A 27327-nucleotide genomic window follows, 5' to 3' on the forward strand; every position below is an offset into this window, starting at 1 on the left:
CGGGTGACTTCACTCTTGCGTTCCGGAGAGCAGTTCGCGAAACTTTAACGTGTTTATCTCGTAGCGTTAGATCGACTCAGATTGCCGTAACGTGGAAAATGAGAAGAGCGAGTCCCCGAAGACTGCGTGTGCACTTTCGCTCGTCGTCAATCATGGTTAACCCTGTTCATCGATCTTTAGCTCCCTTTATGGCGTTCTTTATGGTCTGACTCATTGTCTAGGTCGGTGAAGAAAGTGGCGGCCTACTCTATACTTGGCGAAAACACGTTCAAGAGAATGGCTACAGTTAAGTTGAGAGAATGGCGAGGACAAGTATTGATAACATAAATTGCGAATTCACGATTATATATACAATTGCCTTTCTTTTTTTTATTCAGGAAACGTTGAAAGGAAACAATGTGAGCGTTTGCTAGCCGCAACGCAAATTTACTTACGAAATGTTACGCGTACAATTTGATGACAAGCGTTTAGAGATTCTGCAGAGGTATCAACAACAGAACCCTTAGCTATTCAAGTCGTAACCCTTCCCAGTTAGATTTAATTATGTCATTGTGATCGATCTGTTTGCACAATTTACCCATTACACTGTGCTGATTTAGCGGTTCTTCCAATACAATCGTGCGCAGTGTGTCGCGAATATTAAAATCGTATACATTATTTCAATAATTTTACATAGTAAGATTTACATTTTTATTATATTTTATAAATTCTGTGAACAAGCTAGAATAAAAAACATTGCCTTGCAAAAGAGATATCTTTTGTATAATGTCTTTTTAATAAGATTAATGTGATTACGCAACCACGAAATTCCTTCTCTTTACCGAGAATGCAAAGCAATTAATAAAATGAATTAACACGGTCAGTTAGGCAGTTAGACTAGTTTGGCATAGATATGTACGTTACAAACTGCATAAGGAGAAGTTCTGTAGAATAAACATTCCGTTCATAGCTCGAGTTCGGAGCATAATCGTTAATATCGCTTTCTATTACGATAGTTCTCCCGGATACCATTACCAAGCGAAAGCATTCGCCCATAATATGCGAGAATATTAATCAGATTATTCCACTAGGACGTATCACGAGAAACTTATAAATTATTGTTCTTATTGAAAGACCTATCATTGTGCAGCAATGCGCCAATTACTTCTCATATATAACCGTATCAAGTTTCTTATTATCAGTTCAGATTATCTGGCCGCAATTTTCTATGCTAAACAACTCAGGATTAACGATCATAGTCGTGCATCACGCGCTTTGCGTGCGAAAAAACGAAACGCAGTGTTCGGGAATGACCAGGCCGAAAGGCAAATCGCGAGGAGGGCCGACTCGCTCCCCGCGGGGCAAATTTCCGATTTATTCAAGCTCGCTCCCGAATACTTGGGAGCCCATAAAGAGAATGAATGGGATTGTGGCGGTCGCCGCAATGCTCAGGGCTGCTTTAGGGGTTCATGAAATACGCGCTCATCGCTCCTTTCTCTCGCTCTCGCTCTCTCTCCTTTCTCTCCGCATCTTTCACTTTCTGTCTTTCTCTCTGTCCCTCCTTTTGGACTTTCCCTGTTCCTTCCTGGCCCTCCAACTCACGCTGTCGCGCTCGGTCCCCCCTTGTCCGTCCCCCAATGCGCTCTTTACCCCCCTCTCGACTCTTCGCGAATCGAAACTCCTCTCTGCAGGGTGGCCAGCGGTATTACCATGAATTTACATAGCCTCGCTTCGAACTCCGAACATATTGCGCTGCTTTGATTTATGCGAAACATTTGCTAAATATTCCGGCTTAATCTCGGCCACGCGAAATACCGCCGCGGGAGAACGCAAACTTGCGCTCGCTTTCGTACAACGATACATCAGACGCGGTAGCGGTAACGATAGCGAAGCGTTTCTTTAGAAACACGGTAAACAGAAAACGTAAATAGATACTTTATAAATGTCAGTCCACGGAGAGAGAGCTTTCGGCCTCACTCAATAGCAAGTGCTCGGAAAACTTACGCGGCGTTGAAGATTTATGGGAAAACAAATCATTTTGGGCGACACCCAGGGATCACCAGTAAAAATATCTATTTCGACAAACTTTAAGGATTACGCGCGCTGTGATTTACGACCGCATTGGCTAGGTGTGCGTACGAGCCACGCATCATATTTTAATATTTCATGAATAACTCAGAGATTTGATGGAATAAAAATTACGCGGAGTTAAAAAGTTCTTCCCGCTGTAAAGTCAACATTCACATGCCGCTCGCCGCGTCCAGACTAAATATATCACAATGTGGAAATACTCGAGCCAGCAATATTATCGATAAACGGATAATGTTTAAGACAACGTGAAACATGATTCTCAGTTACGGGGATTCTCATTGGCGATTGTCTCGGATTTTCTCGAATTTACTCTATCGAGCCGGCCTAGTTCGTGCTTGGCTTCCTCAAAGGTGCCAGCGAATGCAGTTCAGCTAGGGGTAGGTGCTCGCCCTGAAGCCGGTGAAGTATGTAAAACTATACCGCTTAGGTTCAATTACATGACTTAGCAACAGTAAACGAATGATAGTCTACGAATACTATATTACTTTAGGTTGCCTGCCGGCGATTGCGTTGTCCGACCATACACGTTCCAGCACTACTGTTGACTACAAATAGTGCTGAAAATTAAGTCAAGCAGTTTTATAACACGGAGAATTTCTCAGAAAAGTTACGCGCGTTAAAATCTGTATAATTTTTGTACAACCAGAAAACGTGTAAAGTAACTTCTCGATTGCTTCAGCTTGCGTACTTTAGTACAGCTCTCTGCGAATCGATTTTTCTACCCCACACTGCTCCCTCCGCCGTTAAGTGCTAGTTGCGTCATTTCTCGATATCTCCGTGGCTATTTCCGCTTTTCCGCGAGCCCATCATTCCTCGTTCCATTCCCTTCGTTGTCCTTCGACCGTTCATCTCTCGTTCTCTCTCTCTTTGTTTCGTTTTCCACTTCACATATTCATACGGCGCTCTCTTCTCACAATAAACGCAAACCATTTGCATGCAGAGTCCCCGCGCAAAACTCCCTTCGCAGGCCGAGCATCCCCGTGGACTCTGCCACCACCCCTCCCGGGTCTCCGACGCGATAAGCCGCCCCCGGGGATCCGCGATTGTCTCGATTTATATGCATGCATAGACGTAGGCCGTGGCCGCGCTCTCGGTTCTCGCGCGCACCCAGGTGGGACGAGGCGTTCACGCATCGATAGATCGATTCTCCGACAGACAGTAAATATCGCTGATGAGCTGGTCCAGTCAGCGTCAACGGGGATTTGGAGAATGCGGAGAAGGTTTGGGGTGCTTACCCTGCGATTTGTCGAGTGGCAGAAATCCTCTGCCGTTCGATGTCGAATGCTTTCCCGCGGATTTTCATGCCATCGTTCCTCACTTTTTCAGCAACATTGTGCGTATTTTTTCTCCCTACAACAGAGAAGGTGCGTGCTTCGATAGCGTCGAGGCTAATTAGCGAAGGGAACGATCGGCTTGCTTTAGTTATTTCAAGGATTAAAATCAGAATAAATTGATTCTATTCTTTGAGGGGAGTGTTACAAAAATATAACATAATATGATAACATAATATAAATTATTATTGTGTTACATTATCAATTACGTGAAGATTAGTATTCTTTACGCGACTGATAGAAGATTAAAAATCAGCTCTCGCGCACGAGGCTGTGATGCAGATTTAAAGAGCGTGGGCGAAGTTTTTCAGTTATCGGAGTTCGCGTCATTTGATGAAAGTCATCTCCTACAACTTTGAAACTCTATTAAGTAGAGATACGAAGAGCGATGAAAGTTCTCGGGAGAAAATTCTCATTGGATGGAGTGGTTAATGGGAAATGGTAATAGAGGGTACACGATGTATATCATTTTCTCCCGCTTGTGCTTGCAGGTGTCGTTGTGCGACGATTACAGTCTACCGGTCGATTTCGTCAACAAGAGACGTCCTGCGAGCGCTGCAGCTGCAACCTCCGCGGTGCAATGGATGCTGCCGAGTCCTACTGTGGAGAATGTAAGTGATTTAACATTTTATTGAAAATCGCATCTGAAACCGATATCGCTTAGTTTGCTCTTTAAGCGTAAGGTATTCAAAATATTTTCTACAAACGAAAAACGATTTACTATTCCGTCAAAAACGTTTATTACAAACCTCAGCACTATTCTGTCACGATACGTTATGCAATTCAGTTATGATACAGTAGTGTATATATATCTAGAACTTTGCATGAAAAATTCAATTAAGGAGATCGGACGGCGACAATACATAACTTTAGAATACTGCTTTTACGCAGTGCGGCGTTATTGCGGTAACGATGTAACTTTATTCACCGCAGTCGCAGCCTTTATCTGTATTTACAGTTCAATGAATTCTGCGTTAAGCAAACACGCTACCGTTACACGTTCACGCGTTCCCCATTGTGGCACGTTCCCAGTCCGAAAAGTTTATCGATATTTTCCTCCCGCGACGTGCAGTGAATCAAAAAGGTCGAGGGGTTACCATTTTTCCGCAGGAAAACAAAATCCTTCAAATAACTTTTGTGTACCTTGCATATGAAGTATGTTGTTAGTAATATCGCACCAAGTTTTGGCTTTAATAAGAAAATACTACAAAAATAGTCACCTCCATTAAACTTAATTAATAACAAAAACTCGTGAAACGGTGCGAGAAGGAAATCTATGTCGCGTTTTAGATACAGAGTCAGCAAAAGGTTTTAAAATAAACATTTTATATACGCGATCCCTCGACTGATTCATTCTCTGCGCGCATGACGTCACTTCCTACGACTGTGGCTCGAGTCGTTTTGTTGGCTATAACGATAGTATTGATATTTTCGTAACGCGGACGACCGGGGAATCGGCCAAAGGGAGAAATATAATTACAGTGGTGACAAAATACCCCCCGGGCGCGTTAGCGCGTGGGGCATCGCGGGGGCATTGGATGAAGGGCGTCAGAGAGAGGCGGTAACAACGAACGCGAAAGGAACGACGAGGAGCATCGGTGGCAGGGCGGAGAGACCGGTGACTTCCGGCGTTGCTTATAATTGCTCCGCCACTCAGTTTCTGGCGCTTGGGGTTGCCTCGAGCTCTTCGCTTTAAGCTTAAACGCTTTGGCAGTGGGGAATATAGTTTCGCCTTCGTGCGTTCTGCCGTTATTTTAAAAGTACGCTCGAAATAACATGTTTTGGGGTTTTCTCGCGAAGAAATGGAGTGACCGATGAAGTAGATACTTTCAGCAATTGTATAATTAGTCTTCTTGATTATTTAGTACACCATGACTGATATATATATATTCACGTATCTACGAATTGGTTGTTTGACAATATTTTCAAGTCAGCAAAGATAACTTGGATTTTTTAAAGATCAAAGTTTTTATAAAAATACTGTGTTTTATACTAATATCTTCGCACCTGGTTTTATGCATTTATTTTATACATTACTACACATATTATTAAATTAAAAAATGTTTATTTACAACCATATTTGAAATGTTAATTCGAAAAAATTTAATTCGCTACCATCAACTCGGTGTCTGATTACTATATACAAATAAATGGGATCGCGCCGCACGACCGTCGCGTCGCAAGGGAGTTCATAAAAGAAAGAGAAAGAAACGTCGTAGAAAAGGGACGACACCTGAGTGCGCCGAACAAAAGTTTCCTTCGCTTCGTTGTCACCGACAACCCCCGCGAGCATCGCAACGAAGCGAAAGGGGAGTGTGACAAAGACAGAAAGCGGGTGCCACTTGACTCTCGAGAGGGTGAATCGTTATGAGTCGTGCTCGTAAGCCCTACTTAATACTTAGCGCTTTATTTTATGCATGAGATCGAGCACTGGTGCTGCTCGCATTTATCACTATAACAAAGGGCTTTTGGAGCGTAGAACTTTAGTAAACGTGTCTTTTTCGAGAGTTGTTACACAGTTGCGACTTTTGTATTTTATTCGCCAATTCGCAAAATTTTGATTCTCAATTCTCTTTGTTACGTTTCAATCATAAGAGGCGAACAAAAGACCTAATCTATTTGTTCATTCGATAAATGCAGAGCGATGAGCGTATACATCGGCAGAATGCCTGAGGGAACTGGCTGCCATTTACCAAGTCGAATTCACAGGAGCGATTAACTCACAGCGAGGAAAATTACGTCGAAAAGTGAGCGTAATTAATTCCCGACCAGTTCGAAAAGGGACGCGTCCTTCTGCGAGAATTCCGGGAAAAAATTGACTCCGTGAGGAAAGTGCTTGATGTCAGGCCCTTTGTGAGATGTCCCTCGTCCGAGAACGAGAGTGATTGATACTCGCACCGCTAAAAAGCGCTTTTACGTGCGTCTTATCTTACATCGCTCATTTTTCTTGCGGCCCCGCTTCACCTATAACGCCATTATCTGCATATTGTTAATAATGTCTTGTATTATACGCGGATATTGTGGAAATACTGGCTCGCTCCACACGAAATTAAGAGCGATCGACGTCGCCGACGTGACGTTTCCTCGAGAGTGCCATTCTGTGTAACAGCGTTATTTATGTTATGAACCGTATCACTGTTCGCCATTAATATAGCTCGACTCTTTGCAACGCTGCAACATTAATATTTATTTCTCGGTAAAATTTTTCGGCGAGTTATTCGTAGCGAGTTTCATTTTTTGTATTTACAGCGATTAAATTCTATATTTAAAAACTAAACTACTGATTTATTCTGTATGATCCTAGTATCCTTCTCCAAAATGCATTATTAATGGAATTCAACAATGTGATAAAAAAATTTTCGTTCCATCGTCTAAACTCGTAAATACGATAAAGTCAGGCGATTAGATTAGCAGATAATTACGCCAAATTATGACGCAGTGACCAAATAATCGGATTAAAGCCCTCAATAAATCGAACGGTATTAACGACTGAATATGATAGGGTGTGATGAGTACTATTTGCATTGCGTTCGACGGCACTGCATTCGACACAATCCTCAAAGTGGTGGTCAAACAGTTCACACACAGAGAGAAGTCCGGACGGCAAAACTTGGGACGCCCTGTTTGTTTATTATTTGCCTTTGCTTTTCCGCTGCAAATGCCGCGCGCGACAGCTTTACAGATTTACCTCTGTCCGCTTAACGAGGCATTGCTAGATTCGCGCGTTTTCACTCGCCGAATCGAACGGCAATTCGATTTCTCGATAACGTTGCGCACGCCGATAACCCCGCGTAATCATTTTCGCAACCACCCGCGCGACGCGGGATTCGGCCGACGCGGTTCTCGGTTTCGCGGAAAGTCGAGTCAGCCCCCGTTCGTCATCGGATTTGCGACAGCCGATCGAGCGGCCTCCACTGTGCTTGCGGAGTCATCCCTTCGTAATTTCCGTATAAACATCTACAAATTTATCCGTTCTACAGAGGAGAGCTGGCGCGACGAGAGAGGGAACGGGGCTGGTAGGTAAGATGACTGGAAGCAATCGACTTCGTCTTCGAAACAGCCCCTGGAGGCATAGCGCTCCACTTTGGCAGGAGAATTCCAATTTTGGGCTCTTTCAATTTAAGGCTACTTGTCTTCTCCGCCGTCGCCTTCGTCTGTCTTGCATTGCCCGGATGTCTGCTCGTCTCGCCCTGCTGAGCTTTCTCTTGCACTGTCTCGTTTCTTTTTTTATTCTACTTTCCCAATTGTCGATATAACGTTAAAACCGAGAATGAGAGAGAGAGAAAGAGAGGAAAGCTTTTATCGATTGATTCTTCTTTTTACCCAGTGGTGAAGATCTTTATTTCCTGTCGTTTATTATCTAAAGATTGTCGAATTTTTATTATCATTATTATCATTAATATCAGTGAAGCACTGATCGCATAATCGTCGTAGGACTGAAGGGCTTCCGCAGCCAATGCAAGAAACCCTTACTTGCTCATGGTTGATTGAATTCAGTCGAGGGGAATTTACTTCTTCCCGTTCCTTCGGGTTAAGATTGTTAAAACGAATGTGACGTGCAATTCGCGTTTGATTGTACTAAGAAATATCACGCCTTCAGGCTTAGGTAATCTTTATACGGGATATTAATGTTCGTCGTCATTCTGGTTGATTATTTGAGCGCTACGTTTAATCCACCGGGCCGGCGGAAACGAATTGTCGCCGCAGTTGTTTTCTCTCGAAATAACGATCATCATTTAGGGGAACGGTTGGAAGCGTGTTTCCTCGAGCCTCGGCCAAGGTATTACCGCAATTGGCTGCATTCAGGACCAGAAAATGACACCGAGCTACCGTGTAAATTTAAGCGAAGCTGTCTCTGATAATCCCTCTCAAAGATATTCTCTCCTGGGACAAATTCGAGCATTACTGTGCACGCGAGAACGCCGGAAAGAACGCACGTCGTTAAACTAGTATTATTACAACAATCCAGGCCAATTTGTTTTATATGTCGTCTATCTTGTGTCGTTACGAGCAAATCGTTTTATCGCGAGTTTGTTATTCGAGAACTATATTCTTTAATGGAAGCGCCAGATCGATCGCTATTTCAGACGCGAAGATGTACATACGGATTCTCTTTTGTGTGAAAACGGAAGGAAACAATTTGTGTTCTGTTTGCAGGCGGAAATCGAGGTTGTGGAACAATACAGCGACCCTAGAGACAGCAAGAGTAAAGCGTACGTAGAGCCGGGAGCGGAGACGTCTTTGCCAACAGTTTACAGCAGAGCAAATCGCAATTATTGTCGACCATACACAGGTATGTAAGTCTTTTCTTTAAGCCGGCATTGTGGACATTATGGTCGAGATAATGCAAGGATTTAATTCTAACTGAATATGTAAAGTTGTTGTACAGTGAATAGACATAAAAGTAGCATCCGCCTATTTTGAGAAACAAAGAGAAATATTTAACATGAAGTTTATCCTATTTATGGTTTAATAAAGAGGAAAAATTCGAAGTATATAATTATATATTTCAATTTTGTATCAACGATCAACAATATAATTAAATGTAATGCTAAGTACTTTTAACCACATTATTGTATATAATATTAAATATAATATTAAACGCTCTTAATTATATTATTATATAATTATGTAATTAAATATGATACTAAATATACTAATAAAATAATTATGGTAAAATTAATGATATTCGAAGCATGAGCCGTAGCGCTGAATATTGGCGAAATGTTTGGATTCTACATTGATTGATCACTGATAGTGTACGATAAGTTCCGGGATAACGCAGTTAAGCGGAAATTCTCATGCCAGGCCGCAAATTAATGTGGCGAGCCGCCGGTGTTACGGCCGATACTACGACGTACGAATTATCGAGGTAACAACTCAGTTAGCGTGTCGGGTAAGAGAGGGAGAAGAGCCCCTCGATAATTGAACGGTACGCACAGGTTGGTCGCGAGAGCGGCTAACGGATTAATCGACGGGGTCGGGCGAAATAGGGGATCGTCTCTTTTTCGCGGTGGATGATACCCACCGATTCGGCGAGATTGCAAAACTACCAGGCGGTAGAGAGATTCCACACGAATTAGAAACTCTCGTATCTTCACGCGACCTTAAATAGCGGCTAGGAAACTTCTAAACGTTAGCGAGAGAGCTTGCGGATTAAATTCCTGCCGCGTTATCCTCACGAAGGAATGCTGTGGGTCGTTATTAACTCCGCACGATTGTCCCACGTGTAGACGATACGAACCTGATTCGCAACCCTCGTCGCGCGTCACCGGGCATCCCGACACTCGAGTATGCAGATTGCCGTGTAACACTGATCCCGAGTAAACACCGACGGAATTTGCATCCTTACCATATTCATGGGCTTTTAATTCGCAAGTCATTGTTAATGTGGCAAGGATCAACGCGAGGCCTGTGCAAAGATTTGCGTTCTTTGGTAGGAACAGGGGAAGACATATGACCTCTTGACTTGTGTTTTCCCTAGCGACATGATAATATCACTAAATGTATTACACACGTGCTGTTTTGTTTCTTCGCCATTATCAAACGAGAGGAGCAATTTACTTTTGTTAGCTTTCTTTGTTATTGGTACATTGAATATTTGCTTCGTAACGTTTCTTTCGCCATCTCGCGATGAAATCTCCGCAGGCTTTCGACGGAGACATTATAAGATTAAAAATAAATTGTCGTCCTTGCCATTCGAGGAATGCCGTTCCTTTCGTGAGAATTGAATCAGCAGTCGCGTCGATAGGGGTGAATATAAGGGAAATGCGCGCGCGCGAGGGTAGACCGAATGGAATTTTCAGACTGGCGGCTTTTATAAAAGGGTACCGATGACGCTGAAATGTCTGGACGGTTCGCCGCCCTCCGTTAACTTCCGGTACCGTCCCCGTCGTTGTCCGTTACTACGAGCTCGCTCCTCGTTCACTCGTTGGCACGAACTTTTCGGTCTCGCGGGCTGTCCCCGACGTTACTTGCCATCGACACCATGCGCGGCACCTCCCGCCTCCCATAATATGTCGTGTGATATTTAATTAAACTTCCCATCCCTGCTGCGCCGAACCACCCGCGGTATCGCCCGCCCATTCTCATTTCGCTTTCATAGTCCGTAAAGTTTCGAGGGGTATTTCAGCTTGTGTGCCTGCTCACTACCGCATTTTCCAGCGCCGTTCCACTTATTAACCGTGTTTCACAGCCAGAGCCCACCCAACAGATTTTTTCTTGTCTTTCTGTGGAGCACGCACTTTGCCGTGAATTAAATCAAATACGGCACGTTATATTGTTAACAATTTACGGTGAACTAAAAGCAAGAAAGCTTTTTGTCAAATAAGATTATAAATTTTCAAGTGTTTTAAAGTAATTACATTACAACCGTATTACAAGAGAAATATAGATCAATGAATTACTACATTGATTGTTCTATAATTATTCAATTCAGTAATGATAATGACAATTCTGGAACAATCGTATATTCTACCTTCTTTCAATTGTTCTATCGATATTAATTAAATCTTTTTTCTGTAAAGAAACCTACCATAATTTTAATCCCGTTCAATATTACGTGAATCTACGATATGTCGTTGAAAGAACTTTTCAAGCTCCTCGTTTGTTCGCGCGACCCCTCTTCAAAGTTACCCTCATTTCAATTACTGGTACCAGGTGACTTGTAGCTCATTCCGCGTCCCCGAGCAGTTAACGCCCGTGCGGGTCCATCGTATGCAAATGTCAATCCGTCCGTCGGTTTGTCCGTCGTCCGAGCGGGAGAAGGCGGGCCTGGTGTTCATCAAACGCTGTTCAAAAGCTGCCGACGTATATATATATTTGTTAGCGGAAATTTATACCCGTGCGTAGAGCGCTGAATTACAGCCACAGACTTTTAACGTAATCCCGTCTGACCTTTTTATATTCGCTCGAATGATCTGCATGCTTGAGTTTTAACTTTGTAATAATATTTATAATCTTCTATATTTTTTTATTTATGCAATTTAAATATGTGATATAAATAAGCGTGATATGCACGGTCTCCACTTTCGTATCCCCAGAAGATCAGAGTGTGGTCTGACTATTCTCAGGTCTTGAGTGGCTAGGGTACCTCGGGGTTGCCAATCCCGTACTCACACATACGTGAGCCCCTGAGGGGGGGTCTGGCTTCATTGTCCAGCTAAATACAATAAATACGCGTTTATAACGATTAAGTAGACTCGAGCGTATCCGATTTCTACCAGTTTCCCTACTTCACGTATGTAAACGACTCGAAAATATAATCGCTATGAAGATGAATACTTAACCACAGACCCTTCTGTCCTTGTCTTTGATCTCATCCTCCATTCTCTTTGTTCTCTCTCTCTCTCTCCGTCTTTCTCTCTGTCTCTTTCTCTTCCCACCGCCGCGCCGTTTCCCTTTCCGCTTTACTTTGGGATACGCCTCACTATATCCCTCACTTTCTCGCGTCGTAAACTAGATCATTTACAGACTGTCACCAGCATAATTCTGGCTCGTCCGACGGTAAGTACGTGCTCAGATCTAGAGGCGAGATCTTAATCCCCGCGCAATTTCGCAAGTTAAATTCGCGTATCGCGGTAGTAAGATGGAAAGTTTATCACGTATAGCGGTATCGAGGGACGTGCCTTGCAATATCGGGATGATTGAATTGACATCAAAGCTTACGGTTTCGCTACACGATTTTTATCAGAAGAAGTTATTTGAGAGCTCTGTTAAAAGTATTATTGGATTTTGTTCGAAACTGTCTGACTCCACCGCGTCCTATTCTCGTTAGCAATGTGTACCGGAAAGCGAATTAACGTCCTAATCATATCATTTTGTTTCGTTTACTGTAAAACCGAGTCCCCCCCAATTAGCAACTGTTTTAGCTTTCTCTTTGGCAATTGCCCTTTTCGGATGTTCACGTTGAGAGTGCAGGGTGAATAAAAAGTGGTTAATGAGATTTGTATGCGACTAGTGTTTTCAGATAACTTTTTAGCAGGGTTATTTTTTTGTGCTAAGAATGTATCGCTTGTAATAATTTTCTTTGTTTACCATGAAACAAATGAATAACATTATTAACCGGTTGCAAACTTGATGAAAATTTTTAAAAATAACACACGTAGCCTTGTCGCTCGATACTCGGCAGACTCGGAGGGCAAAGATCGCTACTAAGCTACGAAGCGAACCCTTCGCCAGGAGGGAGCCCTTGAATTCATTTCATGGGCAATTACAATTAGCATTTATGCCACGATTTGCATATCGTTGCGAGACAATTTCGCGCGCGCTTGGCCTAATCTCTGTGTCAGATGCTTTCCCGTCATGCAAGAAACGTTCACAACTGCTGAAGATCGCCTATCTTTCCATATAAACTATTGAAATTTCCGGTGAAATCCGTATCCCCTTGAGATAACGTTTAGCGCAGCGACAGAAATATAACCAGAGAGAAATCGTACTATAATATTCGATATTGAACTTTTGAAAGTAAAATATTGAAAAATATTACCTGCTGTAACTTTTCAACTGACCTAATTTTTGTAGTGAGTAAATTTTGAATAAAATTTCTGTAAAAATAAAATCGAGTATTCGTATGTCAAATGGTACACGAGTCTTGGTTGTGATTAAAATTGCATCGCACGATTTGAAAACGAATACGGGATTTCTCGTTAACTCGATGAGCCGCCGCACAGTGAGCAGCGGAACGTAAGATTGAATTTGAAAGCAAAAGTAAACTCGCGACACGATTAATTCGAAGAGTCCATAAAGGGGTGGGATACGCACGGTTTGGCGGACGCTCGAAATCGGCGGGTAGGTTTCGGGCACGTTCGAAACCCTTTCGGTTTACCTCCGTCGGATCCGACCCCTTTCCGCCGCAAACGCTTGTGCCCGCGTGTGACCACCGACGTAGATTTCAATTGCGCAATGTCTACTGACAGGAAAGCGAATAATCCACGCGCCGCGTTGCCTCCGTGAGCGACAGCTTTGTGCCGTACCTCGCACCCCCTTTTTTACCGCCGCAAAACCCTTTCCGGCGAGCCTAAACATTGATTTTATTGACAATAAAATCAATTGAAGCTAACGACGCAGAGCTGCATTCGCATAGCCGCTCTTAACGGGGAGCGAAATCACCGTCGAGGATCAGCCGAACCGTGAGGAGATTTAGGACTGCGTTTTAGGGTTTTCTGTGGGTCTTATGTGTTGAATAAACAGGGAGAAGAAGAGAGAGGTTTGTGTCACTGTGCAGGAGATATTCCAGAATCATTGGATAGTTTAAGAAGAGCTTTGTGATTTATTAGATCTCAGCTGAACAAAAGATTGTTATTTGATGTTTATATGGAGTTATCAAAAAGCAAACAACATTTATAATTTGACAAGCAGAAACGTATCCTTTCGATTCAAAGCTGTCAGTTTCATCGATGAACGGCTTTATACGAAACAGTAATCAAAGGACGCGGCGCGGCGCTCCAAAGGATCGACGTACCCTCGTAATCAGTCGTTGCTTCAATCATCTCGACTATGCGTACGCGTTCGAGAATATGCGTTTGTAGCGAGTTTCTAAAAAACAGATAGATTCTCTTCAAAGTGGCCCGCCCCTCTGTTTCCGATAGCTCCTTCCCTTTGAAGTGATAACTTTGTAATCGTTGCCATGATCCTTATAACTTTGGCTTGTTAGTAGCTTCTTTTTGCCTCGAAAAGATGACAGAGAGCTTAATAACAGCGTAATAAAAGGGGTTCGAAGAAAATATACTTTCATAACGGAAAGGCTGCTGCATCGCTCTGTCGCCGTCACGTTACAATCTTTGCTTTAATCATAAATTACATCGGATAATGCGAGATTACAGGCGACACTAATTGATTTATTCAAGCTACTTGGCATAACCAGGAATTTATCGCGACGTTCATCAGCTCGGTATCTACTTCCTGGACGTATTTGATAATCTTCGGATAGTTTATGCTCATATTCGTGCGACCAAGCGTCACCCTTCCACGACCCTTGACACGGCTGACACATTTCGCACGAGATACTTTGGCCAATCTCGCGATCGTAACCGTGGATCCTGGCGCGAATCCTGGAGCCAATAACCGAGATTGGCTTTCGTTTCGTCGCTGCTCAGCTTGGCCCGTAATCTTTAGCTGCTTCGTAAGACGCCCTGAAGATCCTCCTGAACGTTGACCGGCGATATCTTCCAAGGTTGGGCAATTGCGCCGCCCATCTTATATCTTCCCACTTCTTCTTTACCGCTTTTCTTCTCTTCCGTCTGAAAGGCGATACAATCCCACGATCCATATACTGCAGACACACTATCGCCACCTCGGTCACGTTACGGGGACAATATCTAATAAAATGCGGAGTGAAGTGGTCCCGAGCTTGCGTTGCGATCTTCTTTATATAAAGATTTCCCCTTGAATTTTCCTTGCCCTACCGCCGGCCGTCAATCGCAGAAGAAACGGAAGATTGCATAAACGGCGTTGCGACCGTCGTGATAAAAATGAAGTCACGTGTTCGGGATTATCATATAATCAAGAGTCTGATCCGGAGACAGAAAATCATTCTAGAGTTTTGCGTTAGTAGCATAGCGTGACGGTTATAACGTTTGACGAAATAATGTTCCCTCGGAATAGGATATATTATATGATTATCATAAAATTTACAGAGATATATATAATCAATCATATATAACTTTAAAGAATTTCATATTTCAAAAATTTTGATTAACATTACAGATTACACCATTGTGTTAAATTTTAGAATTATATTTATATTGTTTAAATTTGAGTTTTATTTATTAATATGAAATTATTTGTGTACCTAAGAGTTTTATTTGACTATTTAATGATAATTATATTGAACCAAACTAAACTTGCATTACCGTATTTGATTATTCCCAGATAATTTAGTAAGTATTAATATGAGCTGTATGCTCGTTATAGGTTGATAAGCGATTTCTAAACACGAGTTGATATGGGTCACGTTCTATAGCCTTGCCGACTGTTCCTAATCGAAAATTGATTGCAATCACAATATCATTATCTAACTGACCTTAATCGACGTAGATAACAATTCTCGTACGTGAGTTTCTTTTGTGTTCTCGTCTAATTCGCACGTTGATTCCGTGCATTGTAAATCCAAAATAGATCGCCTCGGACGTTCATCTTCGTTATCTACAGATTCATGTAAACAGGGTGCATGCGACAGCGTTTCGTGTTATCTGTAGTGATTGCTAGGCCGAGGGTTGTCGCTCACCGGCCGTAATAGATTCATTAGGGTAGGCACCACTGCCTATCCCCGGCGTATCGTCGCCCCTAACTCTGCATACACGTACCCTCTTTCATTTTCTGTCACTCGATCACTCATTCGCATGTAGTATCCGTTACTGACTCGTCTACACGTCCGATCGTGCCGTTATGCACAATAATTAGCCATTTATTCGTGCATTCGTCAGTAGATTTTTCATTATTAGCTGTATTTTACATACAGTTTATTTTTGTTTGCTGGATTTATTAATGCACGCATAAATGGCTAATTATTGTGCATAACGCCACAATAATTATATATATAAAATTTAATAAAGTGTGATGATAAAGTGAATAATTAATTAAGAAAGAAATCGGTCTCACATAACTATATTTTTATATTACTCTATAAATTTACTCAGATATGTCATTCATCAATTGCAGATAGCTGATTGAACTGTCCGGAATGTTTTACTCATCAATTTAAAAAAAAATTGTTTCCATCGCACGAGAGCGGACGTGGGCACTTTTTTCAACTACTGTATGTAATCCAGTCCAATTTAATCGAACTGCTCGATCATCAACCTTCTAGTCCCCTAGTTTCTCTTTCATGCAGTCGACCCTCGACAGGTATCTCGCAAATCAGATTATCGATCGTTAATCAATATCGCTGCAATTTGGCGACACGCCAGTACGTAGTGTGTTTTTATATATATATATATATACATATATATATATATATATATATATATATGTTTGTGTGCGCGTTCAATGGAAGGCCCGGCTGTGCTGTCCATTGCAGTTTTTCTCGCTTGCGAACGAATAATCGGTCTCGACGTGGGTGGTCGATACAATTGGTCGTATATAGGGCAGCCTTGAAACACAATTTTCGTATATTTCTCCACACATTACAAAAAGCAAAATAAATCACGTGTCGTCACATTCTGATTTTTTGAGAGAAGTTTTCACATTTCTCGTTCAACCATAGATTGTTTCAGATATTGCTACGGAACACAGTTGGTGTAATATCCTGCTTATTGCGGTATATTTTAATATGTTTATTTTCCCGAAATTTAATCCTACGTCTTGCCTGAGTTGCACGAACGAAGCAGATGCAAATACATATTCATGTTTCCTTCGATCTCACTTTCACGGGAAGTTTTCTTTATCATGTTTTTTGTTTCCCGAGGATTGGGTTCCCCTATCTCGGGCACGTTTCTCTGATATAATTTTATCGTGATATTACACCAACTGCGCAAACAATATTGCGTTTCCTCGTTAGCATTCTTCTCTGCCGCAACATCCGGTATTGTATTTTTACCATTAATCCTGCAGATTGGTGGTCGCTCTAATCCCGCGCATCGCACCGTTTTTGAATGTTTAAAAGTTTAATGGTGAAAAGTTTCGCCGAGAAAAGTCGGTAGAAAAGTAGCTTCAGGTGAAAAGAAAAGGTAATGGATCCTCACTCCCGTTTTTCATCCCCGCGAAGGGGATGGGTCATCAGTCGCCTTCCGCGATCCTGCCCTATTGTGAAAGTTTGAATACGTAGACAACGTCTGGTTTCGCGGGGACCATTTCTTTCGCAGCTTCTCGTATCCGGGGCTTCTTCGCCGTTTGTCACTCGCTGCCAAGAATGTGCCGCGGATTCGAAGGAAAGATAAAATGGAATCGCACGCGGTCCGTCCCCGTTTTACGGCGACAGGCGGATTGTGCGATAATTTGCCGAATTCATTGTCCAGGAATTAATTTCCCATTTCGCGCTTCGCGAATCCCCCAGCTGCCGCTCCTTTGTATTTGACCGTGGAAAATGAAGTTCAAGCCCTCTCGTGATAGTGAAATACGCCGGAAATTGGGGATATCCTGCCACGTTATGGATCCCACAGTGATTTTACCTAAATATCATACCGGAATATGCGGCAAATCCGCATTTCTAATGGACTTGTCGGTTTTTCTTCATTTATTTATGAATTTAACATGATATAATTTGTTTGACTGAATTCGTATATAATTTTCCGTATTGAGATTAATAAAACTTGAAATTATTAAAGTACATTCCGCCGTGTATGCACCAAGCAATTACAAAATATCTAGTACTAGCAGCATAGTAATATCTTTAATATAGAAAATATCACTTGGGAAATTTGAGTTAGCCGAGTATTAAATAAATCGTGGGTATTAATAAAGTTGGACGCATTAAATGGTGAGATAAATGTACAAAGGGTTATTCACCGTTAAATAATTACATGTACATTGTGTGCATACGCGTGCGCGATATGATTACTCACATTGTGTGAACGGAGATCGATCAAAAACAAATTACCCGGCGACATAGAGACGTACAACGACTGCCTATTGCACTCTAAGCGGTCGATATCCGCATCCTGATGCTGCGAGCCTTTGTGTCTGGTCCAGCGGTGCTGACTGGACGATGCAATGGACCAGAGCGGCTTCCGATAATAATTTTTTTTCTCTCGTTCGGCAAGTTCGTCTGTACATCCGCGGTGGTTCCTGTCAAAAGCAGCAACCAACATGGTTTATGGCGCATCTTCGTTCTTGCCGCCCTCGCAAGGAGGGAGGGAACGAGAAAGGATTTCGGTGGGGCCCTCTCCGGTCGAGCATAATGTGCCCATTATCTTCAGTCCTTTCGTCTATTTCGCATGTGTACCTTGGCTATATAATAATGTACCGGGTGTCCGCGTAATTTCGTGCCTCCTCCATGTGCTCGACCTTGCTTTCTCTCTCTTTCTCTCGTTGATGTCGCGAATGGCCGTGACACGATCGTAAAGTCTAAAGAGGCATTAGATGATGCTCGAACGGGTCGACGAATACGAAGAGGTTGAAAGAGGTGGTTGGTTGTGGGGTGGAGCAAGCATAGGACGTCAGGCAAGGAAGCCAAAGACCATTACGGTAATATCCCACGGACGGAGGAAGTGATTTTTAAGGAGATAAGGCTGCCATTTCAAGGCAATTTTGCTTTCCCTGTAAGCTTCGTTCTCTTTCTTCGACGGCCCGAGTCCCCTGCGCTTCCTTCCACAACAGAACGATTATGAAAATTTCGCGCCGTTTTCGGGGTTCTCGAAAGTGAGCTTTGTATGGCCAGGACATCTTTTTACGCGTAAATCTTCTGAATCTTTACGTTTACGATCGACGAATTCTTTGTCATCTCCTGACATATCTTGAAACCAAAATATTATTACATTGCACAAGAATTATATAAATTATAACTTGTTATAATTATTAGCACTTGTCTCAATAAAAATAACATTTCGTTCCATTTTTATCAATCTTCAGATCCTTCAGCATCCGGTTCGTCCTGCGAGGACGACGAGGACGGGCGAGTGATCGTTAAAAAACGAAAGAATAGCGTTTACGCTTCCTCGACCCGTGCCCCATCGGCAGACAGGGACACTTTAACTTCGACCGACGGCCTGCTCGTGGATTGTGTCGCTCTGGTGCATCTGACCGATCAATCCCCGACCGAGTCCGCTCAACCTGTGCGTCATCCGTCGCCGTATTACTACGGCGATCTTTTCAAGGTACCGGAGCAACTGTCCAAATCGCAGCCGAGCAAGTACCGGAAGAGCGTCAGTCTCGATGTACCGGGCGAGCGTTCGCGCACACCCGGTATACCCAAGAGGAACTCGGTAGCGGGTGATGGAGGCTCGTATTCGTCCCAGCCACGGCATTATCAGCAACTGCAGCAGCCGTATCCACCGCCGCTGCCACCGCCGCACTATCGCAGTCAAGATCTAGTAAGCCCCACGTCGGGGAGCGAGCATGTGGTTCCAGCCAGAAACGAGATCCTCTCGTCGTGTATCATCACCGAGTGGGATCACACCCTCATGCCTCCGCATAGGCTGCTGAGCCATGATCTGCCTACCACCGTTTGTACCTGCGTCGCATCGCCCGAAGAGGAGGAGGATGAGCTAGACCGACGGCAGCCGCAAGTAACGCGGCACCAAGTGCGCAAGCTACGACGTACACGGAGGATAGACCCGCAGCCGATACTCGTCGAGGACGAGGACGACGTGGAGGGTGAGGACGAGGGGGAGGAGGGAGACGAGGAAGACGCGGAGCCCGAGGAAGAGGACGAAGAAGGGATGGCCAGGCAACGTCACCTCTACGAGACGGCCTTCGACTGCAAGGTCAATCGCTCTGACGATGATCTCGACGATCTCGATCGCGTCACCAATCACGCGGTACTGCATTCCCAGGTACGTACATTCGAAGATTTCAAATTGCTATCAATACTTCGATATTGAGTTAAATGCGCGGTCGTGAAATTTTTCTTTGCAAACTGTCTTGTTCTTGCTTCTTTTCTATTTAATGCCAATTAATTTCTATCTTTTTCTTTAAGTTTCGTTAAACTGCACTTTATTCAGCATACAAGTGAACTATATAAATGCCGTTATTATTCCATTTGTAAAAAGCAAGTTTTGGATAAAATAAAATAAAATACAGATACGGAGTAGCGGTACTGTGCCAGTGAGTAGAACGAGTTCGTCAACGGACACGTCAAAGCAGCAACATCAACAATCGCTACCTTACACCGGCCAGTCGCAATCGAGCAAGGACCATCGACGCAAAGTCGTACTTCTCCGCCCAAAACCGATTCCGAGCCGCTTGCAGCAGCAGCAGCAGCAGCAACAGCAGCAACAGCAACAACAACCATCGCAACAACAGTCAGACAATATATCTACTCTGTCCCAAGATATCGAGTCCCTCCAGATCAATTCGAGCGATGAGAAAACCGGATCGCCGAGACTACCAGCACGTGATTACACGCCGTCACCGCCGTCGACTGCACCTCTACCCGCGAAATTTCATGGAAACCGAGACCACTTGCTGTTGAATATTCGCAGCGCGCCGAATTTACCTTCGCAGCAGGATCATCCCCGCTTGAAAGACATGAGATTACCGGTGAAATCGTTGTTGCGCGCTAAGGACTCGCCGCAGAGTAGCGAGGGTAGCATTCTGGAAATCAAGAGCCGACCGAAGACCTTCGTCCAGGAGAACATCGATTCTTCGCAGGGTCGTCGATTCGACAAGGAGCTCATATTGGAGTTCAAGGACAGGCCCCGGGAGGAGAGGCAACGACCGCGCAGTCTGATCCGCGAGAGCAGGCCGATAATGGAGTTCAAAGGCAGGCCCCACGAAGCGGAGGGCGATCTCGCGCGACCGCGAAGAGACGCCGGTCTCTTGGAATTCAAGCTACGTACTTCGAGACGTCGCGCCGGTTATTCCAGCACGGAGAGCATGGCAACTAGCAGCAGCGGTGGCAGCATGGAATCCATCAGGAGTAGCACCAGCGAGGGCAACCGGTCGACCAGCAGTTCCGACAGTCGGCACAGCACCAGATCGTTGAGCTCCCACAGTTCCGACAGCGGCGGCACCAATTGCTACCATCATCATCATCATCAACAGTCTTTGCCTGGCTTTCTAAATCACCACGCTACTAAATTGCATATCCTCTCACCGATCTCCGACAAATCGTCGCAGGAGCCGGCCTCGGAGACCTCCGACAACAATCGTAACAACAACTCGCAGAAGGCCTCGCCCGAGGAGAACGTCACCGCAGAGAATAACATCACCGCAGGCAACAACACCAATACGAATACAGTCACCTCGCCCATGGACACGTCTTTTAAGAAGCGGCGAACGCCGCAGAACAAGAATCTTATTAATCTTGCGCTGCAATCGTCGTCGTCGGGCGACGCGGAGATCCAGGGATCGGATAGCGGTATATCCATCGAGTCCCGCGCTGGTATCAAATGCAAGCCTTTCGGGTTTCACCTGTTGAAGCCGCAGCTTGATAATATTAATTTCGTCGACAACGAGCCGGAACTCTCGGATCTGCCCTTCGATATGCCAAAGCTGCGAAGAAGGCGGCTGCTGATGCAACAGGATGCCACTACATCCGGAAGCGCGACCAGTGTGGACCTAAGAGATTTACCCTTCGACATGCCGAAGCTCAGGAAGCGTCTTAGATGTACTCAGAATATCGAATCCAGCGCGTCTCAAGCGTCGTCGAGTCTCTCGGTACGCGACGTAGAGCCACCTTCTTTGTTTGGTAAGTTATCGTTGCTTTACATATCTTTACATTTCGCGTTGTAGCATTAAAAATAAAAATTTCACCACATGTTAGTAATAAATAAACAAATATAGCGTAATTAAAAATGTATAATCACCGTTAATACGATTATACTCATCTTTAAATATTTTTTTCCATATTTAATTTTCAATGAAGATAATTAACGTAAATGGGAAGCAAGGAAATCCATTCATCTTTTTTCTTAATCAAGTGTCTAGCCATTAAATCGATAAAAACCATACTTTCGGCACCTCGAGGTAAGCTAAGTACTCATCAGGGCAGAGGGGCAGAGGGTAATTTGATGCTGATCGTTATGAACCTTCCAGACAACAGCTAACATCGTTAAGCTTCACTTAGTTGCTCCCACCAGCTGGATATTCACTACAAACACTCGCCTCTTTGTCAACCATGTATTAATGCCGCATATATCTATCCTTTAGTACATTGAATACATATACTATAATATATTGAGCTACAATATATACGAAGCTTCTCCAATATTTATGTAGATATAGATAGATATCGGCATTTATATAATAACCCATAGCTATAATTAAGGAACGAGCAGCAATTACGGACCGATGTTTGACAACTACAATTTATCAAGTGGTATTGTAGCAGCTGGCAATTTGTAATTTAGATCACATTAATAGCAGAATCATAGGACATCAATAATTTATCACCAGCGAGTGAATCTAGCTCAATGCGTGTGCGATGCAAGTGCATCGCGAAACACTCGGAATTAGTCGGGTGATTAAGCCGCCGCCGCCACTGTTGCCGTCGCATCGGGCACCCTCTCCTATTATCCCCCGAAGCTGTATCGTCCGACCTGATGGGACTTTGAACGCGCGTCGTCTACCCTCCGAGTTCCCAAATTGCGAAAGCTCTAATGCGAGAGCTACGAGAACGAGGCTCTCTCGCGCTGCGCGCACCGCCTACGGCCGAGGGAGCCGCAACCTGCGGTGATGCCGATCCGCGGGGGACGACGGTAAATGCTGTTACACGAGGGATAGGCGCGTGGGTTTACGTGCGCTGATGTATAGACCTACCGGGAGTGGTAGGCAGGCGAGAGAAGGAAGGCGCGAGAACGTGGGCGACGGGGACAAAGAGTGACCAACTATTTTTATCGTCGGTCGAATGTCAATAAAGGCACGAAATGCCCGGTAAATCCGTTTTGCCTGGAAGTTTTACGGGTCCTTGGGAACTGTTCTTTTTTCTCGCCTCGAAGAGCGGTGTGGCGACGATGACCGTGCGACGAGTGATTCCTCACGCCGTGAAATACGCCGACGCGGATTTATTTAATCAATTACGGCCCCCGGGGCTCTGAAGCACGGCACCTCGCTTTAGCGTCGTTGCCTGGGTGATTTAAAGCGTAATCGATTATCACTCGTAGGTTTTTGCCGAGCAGAGGACAAATTACGATTACGGGACGAATTATTTCTTTAACATCGTTATGCGATTGTAAAGATACTAATATATTAAAAAGTTTTCTCTCTAAGGAAATGCAAATTCCTTTGCGTCTTTTAAACAAGCGTAATAAAACAAATTAATTGGATCTTTTACAGAGTTAAATTTCTTCGTTGTCCATTTGACACGAGTGTATACATTCATTCGTCAATAAAGTGCGATATGAAGCGATATGAAGCAGACCGAAAATGAAGCGTACGGCGCACTCGATTCCGCCGATAAAAGCTCAGTCATGTCACTCAGTTGCAATCGCTCTTTGAGCAACTACCTCGGTCGAAAATATGAATAAATAGCCGTCGCCTGCAGTGCACGAAGTTTAATCAACGTGCGGGTAAATACGTGAATGCGACGTGCGCGCGAGCGCGTTCGTCGCGCCGGGCCTTTCCGTTTGTCAGATAACAAAAGTGCGGTTGTCGCATTGCGTTCTCGCGAAACTACATATAATTTATTTCGACTATGGCTGGTCGAACATTTTACTGTGACGCGCTGCTCTTCGCCGTTGAATGCAGGAGAGACATAAAAAAGCTTTAACGTTTCCGGACACACACACACACAGAGCTACGAGTGCGTTTTAATAACAGCAAAAATTGTGTACCTCGCTTGTGCAACGCGTGATTATGTAATGTCGCGCTCGTATATGCCTCCGAGAGGCTTTTTAAAATTTTATGAATACACGCAAATAAATCCAAATTAAAACGTTACTTGTTTGTTATAAATGTAGAACAAATTCTGTTAAAAAAATTAAAAATATATGTCATTTTGTGACTGATGCAAAACGCGTTCTCTCACCGCGCGCAATATTCCGCGTCTCGATTTGGCAGTCGGCTGCGAGCGGAATCGAGACCCGTAATATTTTTCCCGGTTGATGGATGTCGGATTCGTAAATTAGCTTTTGAAGAGGGACCAGGAAAAAAGGGAGATATAAGGGAACGAGACGTCGAATGTGTTAGCACGTAATCAGGACCAGATTTCTCCAAAGATATACGCTTTTTTATGCGTTTTGTTGTCGACAATTACTTTTTCGGGAGTGGGTGGCTCTACGGGATGTGATCGATCGGTTTCTTTGCCTTCGAATATCGCACATGGCTAGCGGATCGTCTTATTGGTTTGTCAGTTCGCGAATAGGTCGTCGATCACGATAAGCCATCTTGACCGATGAGGCGATTCAGTTATCACAATCTACATTTTTTCCGACACATTTCTACTCATTAGTAATATCATAATTATTAATGTTATTGGCATAATTATATTATTATTGGTTGTTTGATTAGCAGTTATTTATGCATCTTTTTATCATACTTATTGAATTATATATATTAGAGATTAAAAATTTATTTCTTTTCGTTAATATATATATCGACAATACTATCCCAAATATTCTGTCCTAGGCGTCTTTATTTACTTTTTCGAAAACGATGAATGATGCGTCGGTCGAAAATGAGTGTAGATTGATTTTTCTTTTGACGCATTATTTTTACATTTTAGTGGCGTTGACGGACAGCCAACTTCTGGAAGGAAAACAGTGCATTGTGCTTTCAGATAAAAGCCATCGGCTTGTGCCGGTCTACAATACGTTATAGAGACAGGAGTGGAGGATAGAGCCTAAAGCTACCGCTTTATTCTGCATATGCTTCCCATACAACGGGTTCACACGTTTATACACGGATGTCAATGTATACGAGTACGTGTCACTAGGAAGATAGGCGCGTATTGAAAGTATCGGAAATATTACGCCCTACTTGCGACAAGTTTGCACTGTCCCCTTTTTGATCATATCTTTTAAACGTCATCGTTGAAACGACCCTTTTGATAGACGGCGTTATCGCATTCGCGGAAATAAATATAATAAATCGAGTAGATCTCGCGAAAGCGAGAAGTAAAGTAGTTGTATTTCTTGTTCATGCATCATGCACTTGGGCTGTAAATACATTCGATTTTTTTGCACTATCGCTTTAGGTCGTTTACGACAGCGAAAAAATTGATACTCGCAATCTCGACGAGCACATCTGTCTCGCGCACAGGGCTATTTAATGGCCGACCACGTGAACCCGTAGCTAGTGGCGATCGTTAACGGTCTAGAGAAGAGGGTAGAGGGAGGCAAAAAACTGCATTGACGCGGTGATATCTGGCTCGGTTCGCTTCGTTGGATATACGGGGGAAGGTTTGGCAAACGAGAGAAGAAGCGTACACACATAAGACTTCTTCCGGTTGTTTACGACTGAAGTTGTTAAGTGTAACTTACATCAGAGTCTTTGTTTTTCCAGCGTGACGATCTGTATTCTCATCTACCAAATGCGATCCCAGAGTTTCACACAAAAACAGCTTGTTTTTATCGCTTAAGGATAAATGCCCAAAAGAATAAAAGAAAAGACAGAAGACAAAAGGAGAAGAGATAATATCTAAAACAAAAATCGTGCCTTACTGATTTAATTTACTTTTAAGAGTAAAACATGTTATATATATTCGAAAGCATGTTTTCAGAGAATTGATTTTAACGAAAAATATAGCTTCAACGCGTTTCCTTCGTTTCATTTCTTTGGTCATCGTAATGCGCTAGATCCAATCGTAGAAGTTATGGAGAATACTTATCTAACAATAAGTGTACTATATGCGAGTTGGGGGGGTCAGATATCGCTGTGATTTTACGACTGTTTTCGATAGTTCGGCGTGGCCTCGAAAATTTGTTACGAACTACCCTGTTTACTCCATTCCCAATGTGGAAAGATCCGCAATTTTGTGGCTATTCATACACGCAAACCACGTACAGTTTAGTCAACATCGCACGCGCAGTCTACTAACCATTTGGTAGTTGGTCAAACTACCACATGAATGATCACGGTTAGAAACTTGATTTTAAAGCTGTCGCGTCGTCATCTTCCGCGACTTCCGCAAGTAGATTCAAATCAGTGTCTTGTGGAAGCGCAGCGACGTGATATAATTTTACATAGTTATAATTTGTATATAGTTCGTTAAATAATAAGAACACTGCGTGCTTGGATTATTATATTTGTACAAAATTAAATTTAATAATTACTAGTTATTCTTATAGCAACGTACGAAGCTTGTTAACGAAGCAAAATTAAAACGTGGTAGCCCGACGAGCTCTAATTTTCATGGTTTTCTGCAAATGCAGATTTTTAACGACCGTCTTTTTCCTCCGCGAATTTTTATGGCTCGTGAATTTTAGAAGAGCTTGCAAATTGCATGTGTTACGTGCGCTCTGTTTCCAAATTCTCCATTCGGAGAGTGGATTTTCTACAAATGTGATGTAGTATGTACTAAACTTCATATATGATGATCGCCTTAGCTCCGGATAAACACAATTTTATCCTTAACTTCAAGAATCTAACCACGTACAGTTTGCCCGATGTCACGCGTCGCGACTGTCTGCTGTTATCCATTTGGTACCGATCCAAAATGCCACCGCAGCGCGAACCGCCATTCGGCTGACCATATTCGGACTTTTCTACTGGCAAGTTTCACTAATTCGGATTAACACGTTTTAATGACTCCGCTCGACAGAACACACGAAAACCGCAATAATTAAGCTACTTGCATGTAGATTTTATTTACATTGCTTATAATCTTACATTTACATTGTTTTAAATAATTTTTATTGCCATTAAAAAAAATTGCATTGCTTATCAGTTTTAGGAATTCGTTAATTTTTCGTATCTGCAATTAATTTGTTACTTTAGTTTACATTAAAGCGCATATCTTTCATGCTATTTCATCTATTCTTTTCGCGATAACTATTCATTACCAGTTTCTCTTTAAGATGACGACAGCAACATCCGTAAAATCTTTAGGGTCGTTATATGCCGCCGCCGGCAGACGAGAGCAAAGACGCGATCAGATGTCAAAGCTAGGACTTCCCAATAACTAACCGTGCGTCATTATCCACCAGACTTAAGGATCTTAATCATTTCTGATTTTCCTATTTCAAAGAGTTGACATTTCATTATGATATGCGCAAGACTACGTTCTTAATGGTCGAAACTTTGTTCATTTAAAGTAAAATATTATATATATATATATATGTTAGCAATATATAATAATTAAAGCAAATAGATCATTATTTATTTACAAACTTTTTACTAGGAATATGCATATGTAATTTTTTTTAACATTAATATTAAATACTTTATGAAC

The 27327-nt window shown here is 43.1% G+C and overlaps 1 protein-coding gene across 1 annotated transcript in view; it reads left to right on the forward strand.

Moving 5' to 3' along the window:
• The window catches only part of LOC112454381 (transcription initiation factor TFIID subunit 1), a 75280-nt gene that overhangs the window by 40816 nt on the left and 7137 nt on the right, over nt 1-27327 (forward strand). The window contains exons 2-5 of the mRNA XM_025015739.1: nt 3893-4012; nt 8559-8694; nt 18909-19831; nt 20079-21687. Of these exons, the coding sequence (XP_024871507.1) occupies nt 3986-4012; nt 8559-8694; nt 18909-19831; nt 20079-21687 (2695 nt within the window). The 5' untranslated portion in view covers nt 3893-3985. The remainder of the gene's footprint in view (nt 1-3892; nt 4013-8558; nt 8695-18908; nt 19832-20078; nt 21688-27327) is intronic.

Source organism: Temnothorax curvispinosus, unplaced genomic scaffold, assembly GCF_003070985.1.
Source record: "Temnothorax curvispinosus isolate PA1 unplaced genomic scaffold, ASM307098v1 QBEX01005011.1, whole genome shotgun sequence".
Taxonomy (NCBI): Eukaryota; Metazoa; Arthropoda; class Insecta; order Hymenoptera; family Formicidae; genus Temnothorax; species Temnothorax curvispinosus.